General features: G+C 39.3%; 1 protein-coding gene across 1 annotated transcript in view; it reads right to left on the reverse strand.

The window, feature by feature from the left end:
* SHANK2 (SH3 and multiple ankyrin repeat domains 2) overlaps positions 1-16,852 on the reverse strand; it is a 250,055-nt gene that overhangs the window by 190,347 nt on the left and 42,856 nt on the right. The window contains exon 10 of the mRNA XM_054515204.1: positions 10,650-10,700. Within this exon, the coding sequence (XP_054371179.1) occupies positions 10,650-10,700 (51 nt within the window). The remainder of the gene's footprint in view (positions 1-10,649; positions 10,701-16,852) is intronic.

Consider the following 16,852-nt stretch of genomic DNA (forward strand, 5'->3'; position numbering starts at 1 on the left):
AGAGCATGCCAGCAGAGAGAGAATTTCTAGAAGATACCACATCATGGCAAAGTTACATAAAGTTGGCAACCAAGACAATAGGATGGGGATAGAAGAGGAGCTGGACACAAGAAAACAGGAAGTGGAAGAGGAAGATTCATGGGAGGTTGCAATATTTAAATGCATTAACAACAGTGGAAATACGCCAAAGTTTAATTGTGAAGAGAGGAGGGAACAATCAAGCAGTAAATACAACATTACTGTAAATTTTTACTGGTTTATTGCACTTTGGGGGGAATCCTTTCATGGAGTAAAGAATACAGCATTTTACTGAGGAGACAGAGCTGGGCTTGAGCTGTCAGCAAAGGAACTGAAACTCTGGGAGCTTTTCCCTCTGCTAGCTGGCTTCCCACAGGTACTGCCACTTTTTGATGTATTTAATAACAAAAACCTGCATTGCCACTTTCATTCTCATTTTACAGCAGAGCCCATTTTTATCCTGGCAGAAGCATTGGTAAGCCAGAAACTAAGTACCAAGAGAACTGAATTATTGACTCTGCAGCCTCCCTGAAGCCCAGGAATCTGCAAGAAGTGAGAAGAGAATTTAGGGAAAGAATCCTGGTGGGGGTTGTGGGTGTAGAAAGCAAAAAGCATTTCTGTGATTGTAGATTCTCAAATGTGGATCTGGCGAGACCCATCATTATGGCACCCCACATTATCCTCAGCACAGTTATTCCCCTCTTACCTAAGTGACTTTGAAGAATTACTCCTCTGCTCTTATTCTCATCATCTCAATTCCAAAATGGACCTAAGAACCAAGTAATTCACGCTGACACTTCTGAGAAAAGGCACATTTGGGTTACCTGAGCAGAGAGTCTCCCACTGCAAACTTCCAGTTGTCTTTTCTGCTAAAGATGGGAGATACACAACAATTCACCCCCCAAAATATCTCCTCTCCTAAATAGGGGATTGCAAGCTCTATCCAAAGTCATGTTATTAAGCAGGATCTTTAAAAGATAAAACCCAATAATTTAAGCTGATAATTGTCTCGCTATCCTTAGCTCCATTTAGACAGTTGGTGTTAAATAGAAACTAAAACATTGCTGACTTATTCATTAAAATAACAGTATTTTAAATTGTATTAGTAGCCTACATTTCTTCATCTCAAAAATAACTGCTAATGAATCATGCTGGTACAACTAAGAAAGGATAAAAAAAGCCTGCATCCGCTGAAGCAGGGGGTTATCTCTGTACAAATATGTAGGTGTTTGCAGCATTTATAATGTTCTCAGTGCTGCATCCCATTGAGAAAGGAAACCTTGCTCATTGAAGGGGTTTTGAGGTGGATTAATGATTTAAGTGATGTCACAATACTCTCCCTACTTCTGCTTCAAGACATCATCACATGTGTTATACAATATTTGAAAATGTTGAGGAAAGACTTCTTTTCCCATCCTGTTTCTTGATGCTTCCAGCAGATTAAATTTCGCCCTGACAGCTGGGTTTAGATTTTATGTAACAAGAACACAAAAAAAGGACTGTTGTTAAATAGGTTAGTAAGTCAGAGCAGGTAAATAAGATCAGTTGAAAGAATAAAGAAGGTACAGGCTTTAAAACCATCATCAAAAAGTAATTTTATGTATAAACTATTTCAGAAGCAGTGTCATCTATTCTTATGTTCCTGGCATAAATCTGATGTTCATTAATTCAGTGGAAAATGCATGGCTGACATCCAAGACATTACTATGAAAAGAGAAGAGTTCTGGATATTATTTGGCAGTCCCACCCCCGGACATCATGACTACTACAATGAAATTTGACTTCCGTGTTCAAGTTTCAAAATAACTCTGTTTTCTTCCGGACAAGAGTGATGTAAATAGTGCTAATGCACATCCCTTAAAAAGAATAGGATCAGAGAAAGGAGAGGAATTGTATGAATATGAGAACTGCATTGTGTTGCTCTCTCCTAAGTCATGGCATCCCAGATGGAGATTCCTGATGGTTCTGAGTAGCTGCAGAATGTGCGTTTAGGAGAAGGAATCATTCTCACTCTGGTGTCACCTGTCTCACGCTGGTGACACGTGTGTGACTATTCCATGTGTCCAGCAGCACTTCCATTGGAGGAAGGATCATTTGGCATCAGCCACCTAGGATCCAGTCTGTGGCCATCTACAGAAGCACATCTAAATTAAGATGACGACTGCACTCACAAATTCAAGGGCACAATTCAGGCATTAAATATTTCAGGAATAAAACCACATATCTTTATAAACAAAAATAAGTGCGTGAAGAATACACTATGTATCCAGAGAAAAAAGTGGATAGGACAGAAAACATAAAACAGGGTGACATCAAATATGCATTTCAGATATTACATTAGGAAGCTTCAGCTGAGAAGTGAATTCAAATCATTTGCAACATTTTTTGTTTGCTAGAGCCCTAAACCAAAGGAAATACCCAGTCCTCAGCTCCACCAGTGGACACCAGAGACTTTCTCTAGGAACAATCCTGCAGGCATTCCCATCAGCTCTGGCTTCTGAGGAACCACTGCTACAAACAAGAGAGGTGACCACAGAATCCAGGACACCTCTGTTACAGCAGGGGACAGAAACACAGTCAGAGATTATTCTCATCCCCTGTGTCAAGTTCCCCCTGAGGGTCAGGAAAAGCCTGAAGTCATTCCCTCAGCTGGGTGATGACAGGTGGAGGGTGGTAAAACAGAATATATAGAAATTTAAAAGCTGAGGAAAACTTCTATAGAATCCCCTCAAGTAAATTTTCCATAGAGTTCTAACATATCTTTCCTGGCCAAGAATTTGGCAAGAAATTTAGAGATGACTCACCCTAAGACCCCCTGGCTAGGACTTTATGTTGGGAAGGAACATCAAAGATATTATTAGCAGAAAAGGAGAAGAAATAAACGGGGCTCACAGGACACATCTGAGATCAAGAAATAAAGTACAAGTGGAGGTGGAAGGACTGAAAGACAGGAAGAAAATACACCAAAACTCCAGTTTTAAATCTGGGAGGTATAATATGGAGGAGGTTCCAGAGGAGCAAATGAAGATGGGTTGCTGCTGTCAGCTGCTTGGGAATGCCACTGCTCCATGACTCAGGGAATGTCAGCAGCACTCGAGGCAGGAAGGCAGAGTGTGCTGCACGAGGGAGGGAAGTGCAAGCCCTGAAATCTGACTCAGGGTCTGAACACCAGACACCAGTTCAAGGATTAATCAAACCATTCAGCAGCCAAAAGCAACGCAGGAAATAGTGAAGATGCAGGAGTAAGCAGTGATTTACAATTATGTAGGAGACTATGAAAAGGAAAGGCTCTGAGGATCCAGTGAGGGTCTCACAGAGCCCTGACACTGGGACAGAGGCACCTCTTAGTCTGTGTGTTGTTAAGCAATAAATAAAGGGAAGGACACAGCTGTTTAAATTCTAGCCCCAGTAAAGGTGATTTTTTTTTTTTTTTGTCCTGGACTCAATGGGGACTGGAATTTCAGTCAGGAAATAAAGAACCCTATGAATGACACAAGCCAGGACTGCTCCAGACCCAGAGAAATGGACCTTTGTAGGGTAGCTAGAAGAGACTACAGGAGATTTTCTGGTAATTAACTGCCAGGAGTGGACAGCCCTGTCTGCAATAGGTATTGCTGAGTGGTAAATAACACCAGAAACAAACCATAGGTTCTCTCCCTATACCAACACCTTACTCTGCCTCAGTGTTGATTTGGGTTTTGAATCTCACTAACTGAGCTTCCCTGACCAATTTTAACCTTCTTCTCTGATCCTTAAAGGAAGAGCTGTCAGGGATTTTGTTGCTATCCAGTATTACAGCTGGGAAAACCTTTGTAATTCTAATTGATCTTTCTTATCTCTTCTGCCACTCTCCATTACAGGAAAAAGGAGAGGGGGAAGCAGCTGCCTCCTAACTATGACCATTTTCTTGGCTTTTACCCCTTGACATCTCTCAGTATTCTGCATTGTCAGTACGTACTCAGAGCAGGTGATGCCTAAAGTCAGGGACAGAACAAACCTCCCAACAGAGCACTGTAAATGCCAGGTGAGAAACACATCTTCACTAATGGAGAGCTCTGCAAAGGAAGGACATCCAAACACATACAGGAGAAAAGCAGAGGAGAAAAGAAGCCCCAGGGTCTAGGGACTTTGTTAGCAGTGATGAATAGACCCCATAAGCATTTAACTGCATTCAAAGGTAGTGTAAGGGCAGAAAGTTCAGGAAACTGGCTGGCAGAAAATGACACCATTGCTCCAGAAATGAAGGAACTGAGGAAGGACACTGTGAGGGGAGGGCTGAAGTAGTTAAACAGGAATCTAAGGCTTACTGTGAGACAAAATTTAGGGAACAGTTTTAAACAACACAAAAATAAATGGAAAAGGAGATAGGATATCAAAACAAGGCAGCAATTTAATACTGATGGCGATAATCACAGATGGGTATTTCTGAGCAAACAGGCACAGGCACACATCAGGGACAGAAATGACCACTGTGCCCAACAGGAAATGGTGCCTGTTCCAGTAGGCTTCAGGAACTTTCCAAAACACAGCACACTGAGGAAAAGCTCTTAACTAGCAGAAGGAAGACTTACCTAGCTTGACACTACATGCTAGGAGCTCCCAGGGAACACGGGAGGATCCCAGCAGGCTGATCACACTGCAAGATGACATCCTCAGCTACTCCTGCCAAAAGCAGGATGATCTAAAGCAGCAATTTTTGCATGCAGTCATGCAAGGCACACACAGCTAGTGGCACTTTCAAGCATGACCACAGCAGAAATTTCTTTGGGTAATAAAGACCTCTAAGGTCCTCAAGCTAGTATGGGGAATAAAGTGATGAAAGGAATGAGAACAAGTATTGTAAAACAACTTTAGGTTTTGTTTCCTTCAAGAACAGAGTAATTTTTTTTGGAAGGCACTTACTCATTACTACTCTACAGGCATTAAAAATTAGTGTCCTTAATAAGCTGGGAAGGACATTCAAATATTTAGAAGAGTACAAGTACTAAGTAATTCATGTAAGTAACAAAAGCACTTTAGTGCTAGAGCAAAATCCAACAAGCACTGCTGTGTGTATTCCCAGACCAAGGAGCAAAAGGGAACATGGCTCATGTGTGAATTCTGGATTCACTGCTGAAGGAGTTTTCTGAGTCCACTTAATTGAATTCTGAAAGATAAACTTCACTGGGGCACAGGCCTAAAATCAATTTTAAAAACCCCAAACATTCTAAAATGTACTTTTTTACAGCATTAAGCACCAACTACCTGTACAGATCTGTAATTTCTATGCCTCTCATCACATGGTGCTTAATTGTACTTAAATTCATTCGTTTTATTCATTGCTTAGATTTTTCATTATATTGTTGCACACACAGAATCCCCCACATTATTTGTACTTGGTGACCCCTCAAAACATCATCATTCAGCACTCAAAAGGACTCGGATTCTCTCCATATGTATTTAAAAGCAGTTTGACTAAATAAATACATTTCATTTGCAGAATATTGTAGGAGAACTGGAAAGGAAAAAAAAAACCAAAAAACTATTAAATTGTACCCTATGGAAAAATACCCACTTCTTCATTTTTCTTGAAAGTGTCCAGATCTACACTAAGAAAAATCTTCCACAAATACATCCTGGAAAAACCAACATTTTTGCTCACTGTGGTTTGAATATTCTGTCCAGTTACATGTCTCTGTGAAAGCCATCATTAGATCATTTTCTGTCCCATAGCAACCACTTTGTTTTCTCAGGGAAATAAAATATTTTCACCTCCTCAGGCAATACCTTTCTCTGCGTGGTTCCCTAAATGAAGCTGTTTGTAATCCAAAGCTAACATCCCAATTTACACTGGTCTTCTCAAGGATTTATACCTATGGATGTAGAAAATAAACTGCTAGCCAGAGGCTTTTCTAACTCTATATATGTGTGCATGTCCACAGCAAGAGTCAAAATTTCACATTTTATATAGAAAGCCTTTTAAAAAGAAAGTTTTTAAAAACATTTCCTTATTTAAAATTACAGATTCAAGTTATTAATTTACATCATTAAACAATTATCTGGAAGAGAGTGATGGAAAGAAGAAAGAGGTATTGTTTTAACAATAACAATATTGTTTTAACAATCTGAAGGTGCAATGATAATTTATGTCTGAATTTACTGAGTGATAGGAAAGTAAATAAGCCACCAGAGACTTTCTAGCCATTTGAGAGGATCTTCCCGTAGCTGTCAGAGGTGACTACTTCATGGTAATCCATAAACTTCAGGGCTCCTGGCCGCAGCCACCAGTTGTCCAATAAAGGTTCTTAGTTCTTTAACCCAGCCCTCTGTGGAGCTGACTTTGTCTTTAAAAGGATGTTTTAATTATTAAATCACACTAAAGTGACTATACCTATTTTAAATAATTCACTGATGCTGTTTCACTGTGCAAGTCACTGCTGAAATTCCCCACAGGCATTATTACACAGAAGCAAAATGGAGAGAAAGGCAGAGTGGAGTAAAAACCACCAAAGCAGTGGCAAAAAACCCACAGAAGAAGAATTTCTACCACCCTATGACTTGCTGTGATCACCTGGGAGCTTGGGTATTGTCCTGAATGTGGTCTCCATTCAAGCATAAAAGGACTACCATGAAAAAAAGACTTCAAAATTTAATTTTTTTTTAATTTGGTAATCCTATTACATCTTTCCATGGCATCAAAATGTTATTGATTTTAAGTTTAAGCAATGAGGGGCACTGGAACATGCAAAAAGTCTCCTAGAGGAAAATTGAAATGAGAGATGGAAGGCTAAACAGGATGCAAACACCCATGCAAAACTCTGTAAGAAGAGAGTAAGAAAAAAAATAAGATTTAACTGGCCATTGTACTACTCCAGCTCTTTAGGAAATCTCATTTCTCCACCCAAATTCTGAAAAAATAAACACTGAGAAGGTTAAAAAGGTAAAAAAAAAGCCAAGATGAAATATTTCCATCTCCAGCCAAGCTTTTCAAACCAGTACAGAAGGAAGGCTGGTAGGAATCAGTTTGTTCTCATGGTACAATTTCAAATTTTTTGTCATTAAGCTTTAATGCAAGGCAAAGACATTATCTGAGCAGCATTTCAATGATGATGCAACGTGATGGGTGCGTTGCATAATGTCACAGGATATCAGAAGATGTGTCCTGGTGTAACCTCCCTCGCTCCCAGGGAGAAGCTCCTGAAAATACAGGAGGCTCTTCACAGCTTGGGAGCCGTCACTGGGAAGTTGTCACTTGTTTTCAATAACTGAGCAGGATTTGTGACTACCCAGCCTCAGTGGGGCCAAATTCTTCCTTATGAAACTGAGCCTCCATTGGCTTCTGCCAGGCTCATCCTTCTCCTTCCATTTGATACAATTCCTGGCTCCTGGGCATGGAGAAGGGGACAAAATCCACTTCAGGCAAGTGCTGTGCTCCTTCCTTTGGGGGCTGACTCAAAGCTGTGCTAATTAAACCAGAGCCCCCCAGGAGGGGCTCCAATCCCATCAATCAGGGATGCCTGGGACAGGGGGGACACTTCAGTCACTGTGTCCTGGGGCAGGGAGGGCTGATCTAAGAGCTTGCTGGGCTCAGGGAACTGCTAAACCACCAGCTAAGTCAAGCCTAGATCAGCTCAAAGCAGGCAAGCAAATATAAATTAGTGGAAGCAAGACTAGCAGTTTTGCAGATTGGTTTCCTAACCTGTTTTGTGTTCTTCATTTTCAGTATTTTGTATTAATTCCTCTGCACGTTCATCCTTTTAAGAATTAGATGAGCTCTCAATGCCCTTTTTTAGAGATGAAAGGTGATGCCACACACTGTGTGTTTATGAACAATTTATCAGTTAAAGATGGAGCAGAATTAGAAAGCCCTGAGATTTTAATTCCTTGTTAAGGAATTGTCATGGCAGCTTCTGACAAGAACAGAAAAATGTCATATAACTAAGCAGAGCTTAGCAGTCAAGATAATTTTCACCTTCTAATAAAACCAAAGCAGGTACACCTATACATTCCTTTACAAAGCCTGTAACCATGGTAGGAAAAGCAGCACAATTTGATTCTGACAACCTGTAATTCCTCGTTATGCCACAGTTTGAATAAAATTTTTAAAAAATCTGCAGGGCCAGTACATTATAACTTTAAACCAAGAAACACAAAACCTAATCAAGCAGCATTGAAAACTTCATCTTTGCTGGGGCTCAGGGGGCAAGGCTTCAAACATTCCTGTTACAGCACAGCACCACTTTGGCTGAAATAACATTAAATGCCTTGAAAATACATTGGGGAAGACCAGTGAAGGAAGTTCTAAGGGGAGCTATGAACAAACAATGGCAGGAGCTTGGGGGTTGACTACCAGGTCTCCAGGATGGAGAACAGCTTCCCACCTTGGGCAAAGAGCAGAGGACACTGCACAGGAATTCAGATGATTGACAAACTGAAATATTTTCATTATAATGCTGATTTCACCAAACTCTTCTCCAGACTGCCCTCATCTTGATCAAAATCAAGAAAAGTGCTCTTTGAAATATCTAAACAGCTCTGAGTGGGTCAAGGCTGCAGAGGCAAATTAAAAGCTGTCAGCCCTATCAATACTGGAGCTTCCAGGCACTGTCACTCCTCATGAACACCAGTCCAAAGGAATCTACATCCTGACAATTTCCTATACCAACATGGAACTAACACTGAGAAATTATTTCTTTCTTTCAGGCATAAGAGTGGCAAGCGAAAATAATTAATTCTTTTCTTACTGAATGTCTCTTCCCAGTTTAAGTGACTTCTCTCCAAACAACAGAGAAGCAAATTAAACCATAATACACAACAGTTATCCCATATAATTTATTCCTCCAAAATGTACTGTGCAAGCATCAAGGAAAACAAGGAATCTGAATCATGTCTTACACTCATGATGGAAAACATACTAGCTAATCCATCCCTGCTGATTTTAAAAGTTTATTTGGGTTTTAAGAGAACTCTTTAGTGGGGCTTTTGATGCTCCAACATGCATTTAAATCCTGGAAAGAATTCCTTTGATCCAGAATCAAACACTCAGTCCCACTCCCTTCAGGAACTCAGATCCACAAAGTCATACAATAGATTTAAAGTGTCAGAAGAGCAAATACCTCTAAAACTACACAAAGTGTGTTTAACATTCCCTTTATACTTTCGATAATACTCAGCACCCTGAAAAACCTCAGATTTCCTCTTCTTTTCTAGGGAATTGGAAGGATTTTATTCCAAGTTTTGAGAACTTAATTACTCTAAAATGGCTTCTGTCACTCACTGCACCATGAAAAATGGATATGCACATTCCCAGATGTCTGGACACATGTCCATGGAAAAGTGGGCTTGCTGTAGGCATACCACAGGAACTCTTTATGTAAGCTTTTCTCATCTACACTGTTCTTGATAAACATTTTACAGAAATAAATTTGAGCCTGTATATTCTACAGCCATCTTCTCTGTAATTCTGCATGGCTTGTACACACAACTTGCAAAAACCAGAGCAGCATCAAGACCATTGGCTCAATTAAATTCCAAAGCTGGGATGATCAAAAGGATATGCATGTCCAAATTCAGCTGACTTTGAGGAAAAAATAAGGAGGGGTTTTTTTAATAATTAAAAAAAATTCCAGCCTACAGTGTTCAGTGAAATTTGGAGTCGTTGCAAATCACATTAAAACATCAATACACTAAAACAAAGTAAAATAAATCCATATATTAAGCAATAACCATTTCCATTAAAAGAGTCTGAAAAAAAATCCTATCTGTATTAATGGAAATAAAGCATTCCCTTTTTTAAGCAGAAGTTTGTCAACCACATCTGTCCTTTTCCTGCTTCACATTTACTGGCTTTCCCAGATAAAAAGGAAGGTAGGACCACATGGAGCAGCCTACCTGCACACAAAATCCTTGCTGAAGTGTCATCTGCAAGAAAACTGGGAGACAAGGTGCTCAACTGCATTTTTCCTTAACAACCTAAATATCCAGTACTCCTTGCAGTAACACCACTTTTAAAATAAGAGTGTTTAGTCTCAAACCTCTCAAGAAGTCACAGCCCCTTTGGCACAGGGACTGGGGTCATGCAGCATTTAATCTCTTCATGAGATAAATTATTTTGTATATATTGGTTCAATATGAAACATTTAAGGAAGATTATTCTATTAATCACAATGAATATACTAAACCCACTTTATTCCATCCATCTTGTCAAGGTTCTCAACGCCATATATGGAGTTCGGAGTCATTCTGAGCCCAAAATTTTTAATACAATCATAGAATGGCTTGGGTTGGAAGGAATCTTCAAGATCATCTTGTTTCATGCCCCTGCCATGGGCAGGGACACCTGCTCCAAGCCCTCTCCAATCTGGCCTGGAATGCTTCCAGTGATGGGGCAGCCACAGCCTCTCTGGGCAACCTGTGCCAGGGCCTCAGCACCCTCACAGGGAGGAATTTCTTCCTAGCAATTCTCTTTACTTACCACCAAGTTTAGCTCAAGTCAACAGATTATGGGTATGTGAAGCCTTTCCTTTTGGAAAGCTGTACTCCTGAAGTATTCCATGTTTCTTTGTTTTACCTTTAGTAGGAACAAGAGCACCAAAATCAGACCTTTCTACTACTGCCCCCAAACAAAAAAATGACCATGGCTTAACCCTTACCTGACAGCAATGGATTCCAGGGACTTCTACTTGGATATGGGAAGCTGGGTCCTTCAAGAAGGGCAAAGGAATGAAGGCAATATCAAAAAGAAGTTAGGTGTCAGAATTCCATATTAGGGGGAGAATTTGAAAGCAGAAACCCACAAAAGCAAAGCTCTTCTGATGGCACAATTTGAAAATGGAAAAATGGACAGAACAAACATTTAGAGGAGATGAGGAAGAAACTTCACTTCCTCTTAGTTCCTCCTGCTCTGCTATCCCTGTCACTTTAAGCATGAAATGAGGAAATGACAATGAGGGACTGGAAGAGCATTGAATGGGATTAAGGCTGGCACAGGAAGGTGGCACAGGACTTGGGAGCTTGGAATATCTTAGAGATATACCTGGAGCCAAGAAACACTGCTTCGAGCAACAAATGTGCAGGTCAGGGAGCAACGTCTGCAGTGGGGGACAAGACACCACCACCACCACCCCCTGCCCGGAAGTGCAGCAGCACTGGCACAAAAAGAGCTCACAAAGCACGTGCTGGAATTATTCCAAACGTAAATCACAACCCCAACATCATTTCCCTCTGTTTCTTCTCTGTTATTCTTTGGTTGGGTTTTGAGAATTCATATTTTACAACCCAAAACCAGCCCGAGTATTTTCTCTGACATTTTCAGCACCAAATACTGTAAGAAGTTCATAAAGCACTTGTTGGACTGGTTTTAAATATTTATTGCATTCTGTTATTGTAGCTTTTAATCTGTATCTGCTTTTTAAGCAGCTGCACTATTCACTGCCTAGTTTACTATGCAGCCCTTACAGTTTCACACTCCTTCAATCTTTTATCTCATAAAATATCAGGCTAAGCTGAGTTTGAAAGCACCTTTGAAACATACTTTGCTACACTTCATGTCTGGATGTCTGTAATTCCAAGGAATATTGTTACAGCTGGGGAGTTTGGAAGAGTTCTAGTTTAGAAGACTGTTTTGTTCAGTTATTTTAGGAAGCTCTTTTTAGCCACACTCCACAGGACTCTCATATTGAACACCATTATCTGAAGTATTTATTCTGTTTAAAGCAGCCCTGGAAGGTTTCACATTTCACTGTTCCAATTAAATATTTTGTTTAGAATGGCCCATAAATTTCAGAGTTTTGATATTTTAGGGATCCAATTATGATCTTGAATAAATGCCTTATAAATACAATCTAACCACAAGCAAACAAGGACAACTATTGTGCTTTAATTTCCTAAAGATCTGGAGCATCAAAGTGTATTTCTCCAATAAGCTGAAAAAGAAGAAAATAGCTGCATAATCCAGGACTGAAACAAATGTACAGTAAAATACTTAAATGCCCCTTAATAAATTAATAAAGGAAAAATTTGAAGAGGTTTTTCTAATAAGTGGATCATGGTGGGTTGAAGTGTTACTTCAATTATTACAGCATTTAATGGGTTTAGCTCTACCTCCGTGAAACATTCCACATGTTACACACAAGAATTGCCTCTGTCTGTGCCCCAGGGCTGCTAGAGCAGGAAAGGATACTCCAAATTATCCCTCTGGGACACATTAAAGAGCAAGAAGGTGGAGCGAGAAGGAATCAGTGTTCTGAGCTGACAGGAGTGACAGAGAAATAAATTTAAAAAAACCCTGTTCCTGATAGTTTCCAGGAAGCTCGAGCAGCAGGTACAACAATGTGGCATTGAAATCTTGAGGGGGAGTCTCAAGGAAAATAAGCTTGTACTGGAAAATTGGCAACTGGCTTTTTCATTCAAATAACAGGTAGTCAAGGGGAAAAGAAGAGAAAAAGCAAACGTTGCCAATATTTTGGCACTTGTAGGAGTTCTCCAAAAAAAGCATATCTAGGTTCTCTCCAGCTTTAACCTGAGAAAGAAATGCACATTAATGCTGCAAAGGAGCTGACACTTTTAATCTGCAGCCCACTCAGCCAAGGAACATCCACTTATACACCCTCATGCATTATTCACCAAGAAAATTGAAATAATCTACCCGTGGTTAAGCAGCTCGGAAGCAAATGCAAATCAAGGGAAAGCAGCTGAGAACGAGGATCATTCACAACTCCTGACACTCCTCCACAAGACTGGAGCCTCCCGTGGGAGCAGCCAAATCATTACAACCCAAATCCCCACGTCTGTGCCTGGGAATTGTCCTGGTGGCACAATCACTGACCTGTGGCCATGCTTGGAAAAGGAGCTTGCTCAGTTTTTACACCGGTAGATTCTCACTCCTTGTCAATGAAGGTGTGTCCTTAGGCACACACCTGAGAAAGTCTGTATTATTATTATTGTTATTATTACCACCATCATCATCATCATCCCATAAAGATAATTCTAGCACTGGCTGCAATCCTCTTCATTCCATATCTGACTTGTGAAACTTTGGGCATGGAATATAAAGTTATTTAAAGAAAATCTCCAGCAAAGGAAGAAGTTATTGCTGTCACCACCTTCATTTTTAGTACTGAGATTTAATGGGAAATATCTTAGGCCATGATTTACAGCAATTATTTTATTATCTTTAGGAATATACTTGAAGATCAGAAGGAATAAATTAATTTTTTGCCTCCATCCCAGTCAGCTGTTTTTAAGCTCTCCACCATTACTTACAGGCTAATGTAAACAGGAGAGAGATGAATAATTCTTGTAAGTTTATACAAATTACTCTGGATAAATTCTCCATGAAATCTACATAAATCTTATATTATGAAGTATTTCCATGTGCCTGAATTTATTATCATCTAAGTGGTTGTAAGCACTCAGGTGGTTGTAAACTCCATGCATTAATGTTTTCTTCATCAGAATTCAATCGTTTTAACCCCTCTGGTTTTAAGGCAAAACCATTACAGTTTTGTTTGTGCTTAATTCTTCCCCATAGATCTTCTACAGCAAAGAAGTTTTCAATTCAATGGAATTACCTACTCTATACCTGTTTTCATGAAATTACAAAAATGAGAGAAAGCAGAAAACTTTCCTGTCATAACCATAAAACTATGAAGTATAAAATAATGAATAAAAAAATTAAATAGGCCTCACTCCAGATAACAAAAATACCCATTAGGGTTATATATTTTTTTCAGTCCTTTCAGAAATATATTTGACTATCAGAAGGCCTAAAGAAAAAAAGAAATCTTAAATTTCAGACATTGCAGGTACGATGAGAAAAAAATGTGTTTCTACACACAGAATTTGTGATGAAAAACTGCTCCAGCAAGAATTTGGTGAGTGTAATTGTATTTTCCTTCATGGATTTTGAGTTAAATTCCCTGTATTGTAGTGATTCTGCAGCAACAGATACTCCTCAACCAAGGGAAACAGGAGCCCAGGACAGAGAAAACAGGGCTGGGCCCTTCTTTGTGGAAAGTAACCAAGACATTTTTAATGTTCATATAATCCAGACCAAAACTGCCATGGGGCCTTTTGGAAGATTTCCACAGAGATCCCCACTTTTCCCCAGGAAGCCCAAGCACATCCCCATAGAATGTTATCTCTAACTTGGTCCTTCTAAGGTGATGCTCTCACTACAGAATTATAATAAATATTCCACGGACTGGAGGTATTTCCTAGCCAAAAATTGCCCCTAAATTTCAGATCAACTGAAAGCCTAAAAAATCATTTGCAATAAGCTATTTATTATGTCACTGGCACATTGTAAACACATCCTTAAAATTAAACTGATCATTCATTTAGGTTGAATAATTAAAAATCTCCTCTGCTTCAATTGCTGACCCAAGATACAAAGCAGTGGCATCCCAGAAATACAGGAGCTGAAATAGGTACCCAAGTATTTTGCAAATTCTTCAGAACTCTCTTCACATTTCAACTAAAATGACCTTATCCCAAATTTTATGCAGTAAAAAAGAGAAAAACCTGACTATCAGTAGACAGAGATCTGAATTTGATTTCAAGCTTCGTGTGCATCCAGTGCTAATTACACAGATTTTTTTTCAACATGTCTGCAAGGAAAACAAAACAACACAGAAAGGTAGCCCTAATAGTTTATTTTATACACATGTAAATTTTGGCTCTGTGTGTCTAGTTTTATGTGATTAAATGATATTGAGCTTTGCAGAAAATATTCTTTATCTAATGAGAAAAGACTGATCTGGATTTGATCACTGTAAAAGCCACCCATTCTCATTTTGCCACACCAGGAGTAAAAAAATCTAAATTGTTATTTAACATCATACCAAAGCTATTTGTTAAGGACATCCAGCAGAGGTGACCTTGCATTCTCAAAGTCAAATTTCAGGAGAACTGACCCTCCAAAAAAATAGACAAAACTTGCTAGAATTCTGAGATTTCCTTACCATGATATGATACTTGCCTGACCTTCCCTTATTGCCTGGGAGGAATTCAACCAGAATGGGGAATTTAATCCTCCACATTATGTATTTTAATGACTCATTGTTTTCCTATTTCTTTCTAGTTCCTGCAAAGCTTAATGGACTTGAGCATGATTATTAAAATGCTGCAAATAAAAAGAATTTTTAAAATCTTGAAGTATTAAAAAAAAAAAGTGGAGATGCAGTAAAGGACGTTCTAAAATTGGAGCCCATTTTGTTGGGGATGGGAGCAAAGTGTCTGAGCCATATGCTGGTGTAACACAGGCAAACGGGATACAAAGCTTATGTCATTGCAACTTGCTCCTTCAGAAAGCAGCTATGGCAGAAATAATCCCCAAATCTTACATTTCAATTTACATGCAGGTCCAGATCAGCACCAACATTTGGATATCGGAAGTTCATTAGAGTTTATCTTCCTGGGTCAAGAACGCGCTGTTACCAAATAATAAATAGAAATAAATGGGTACTAAACAACTCCTTACACCCAGTTTACTCAATCATTTTTTCACTTGAACAGAAGACCAGAAGAGAAGCAGATTTTTTTAAATCTGCACAGTTATCTTTCAGATGGCATAAGACACAGTCCTGCAGCTGCCAGGAGAAAAAAAAAGAAAAGATTTTGTGGTTTTTCTTCTCCAAGAGGAAACCCAAACACACCCTAAGATAAGGCCTAGCCTAAATCCTCAATAATTTCAGTGGCTTTTATCCAGATTTACACTTCTTTAATGCAGAACTCGATTTGTCACTTGCATAACAGAGTTCAGACACCAGAAAAACTCCCCATCTTTTGAACTGTCTCTCTCCTCAGCTGGCACAGAACAAACTGCAACTGGTGATTTGGACACAGCCATGGGTGGACAGAAACACAAACTGTATTTGGATAATCCCACAGTGCAGGGGTTTTTTTGCTTTTTTTTTTTAATAAGAAAAAAATAACAGACAAATCCCAAAATCTGTTAAGTCTACGAACGTGACCAAAAATTTCTTCCCAAGCACTATTCCTTCCAAATCCCTGGACATGACAAAAATTATGTTTAACTGCATAAAATTTCTGCCAGTACATAACTTTGAAATGTACTTTCTAAGAAGAGCCTGGACTCCACAGAAGGATGAGAAGCAGTTTTAGCCCACAGGGAATTTGACTCGACCAGACCTTCTCTTATTTAAAAGAAAAACACAATAAAAATCCTTTGGTGCAGGCATGTGGAGAGAAAGCTCCACCAGCTTTGAGGTAGACGGGCTTCAAACTTCAGTTTTTGTCAGGAAAGATGATGAAAGGGAAAACCTCATCCCACCATCATGAGAAAATTTCTGTCCTCCCACTATGTACAGACAAAGCAGCAATGAAGTCCCTTCCTCCTACTCCCCCCCACCCAAAAAAGGTGACAAAAAGGAAAACATGGTCCTGTGTTAAAAACCTAAAGCATGTCCTATATTAGCAACCTCGCTAATGAAATTTGCTTTCATTTAGTTGAAATAAACAATATCAGATTCGTTCCTTTTTTTTTTTTTTTGGTTTCTCTTGGTTAACTTTACGCATAAGAATTTTCCTCTGTTGCTGATGAAGATGTCTGAATAAACAGTGCTATGCTAATGGATCAAAAGATCAAAAATATTCTGTCCTAAGCACAGAGTGGGAAGGAACAAAGTCACCAGACTCTTGGGATCACTTTTAACTACTTTTAATTCCTAAACTCCAATCTCAATGTCACAGACCTTGCAAAATGTGGAAGTTCCTGGATCCAATCGAAGAAGTGTTTGAAAAAGAAAAAGAATTTTAGGTTAGGATCAGTCAAACTCTGAAAAGGTGGCAGAGATTACCCTGCACAGGGCTGGAATTCAGCCTTGCTCTCTTT

The sequence above is a fragment of the Molothrus ater genome, chromosome 6, assembly GCF_012460135.2.
Source record: "Molothrus ater isolate BHLD 08-10-18 breed brown headed cowbird chromosome 6, BPBGC_Mater_1.1, whole genome shotgun sequence".
In the NCBI taxonomy this organism is placed as follows: domain Eukaryota; kingdom Metazoa; phylum Chordata; class Aves; order Passeriformes; family Icteridae; genus Molothrus; species Molothrus ater.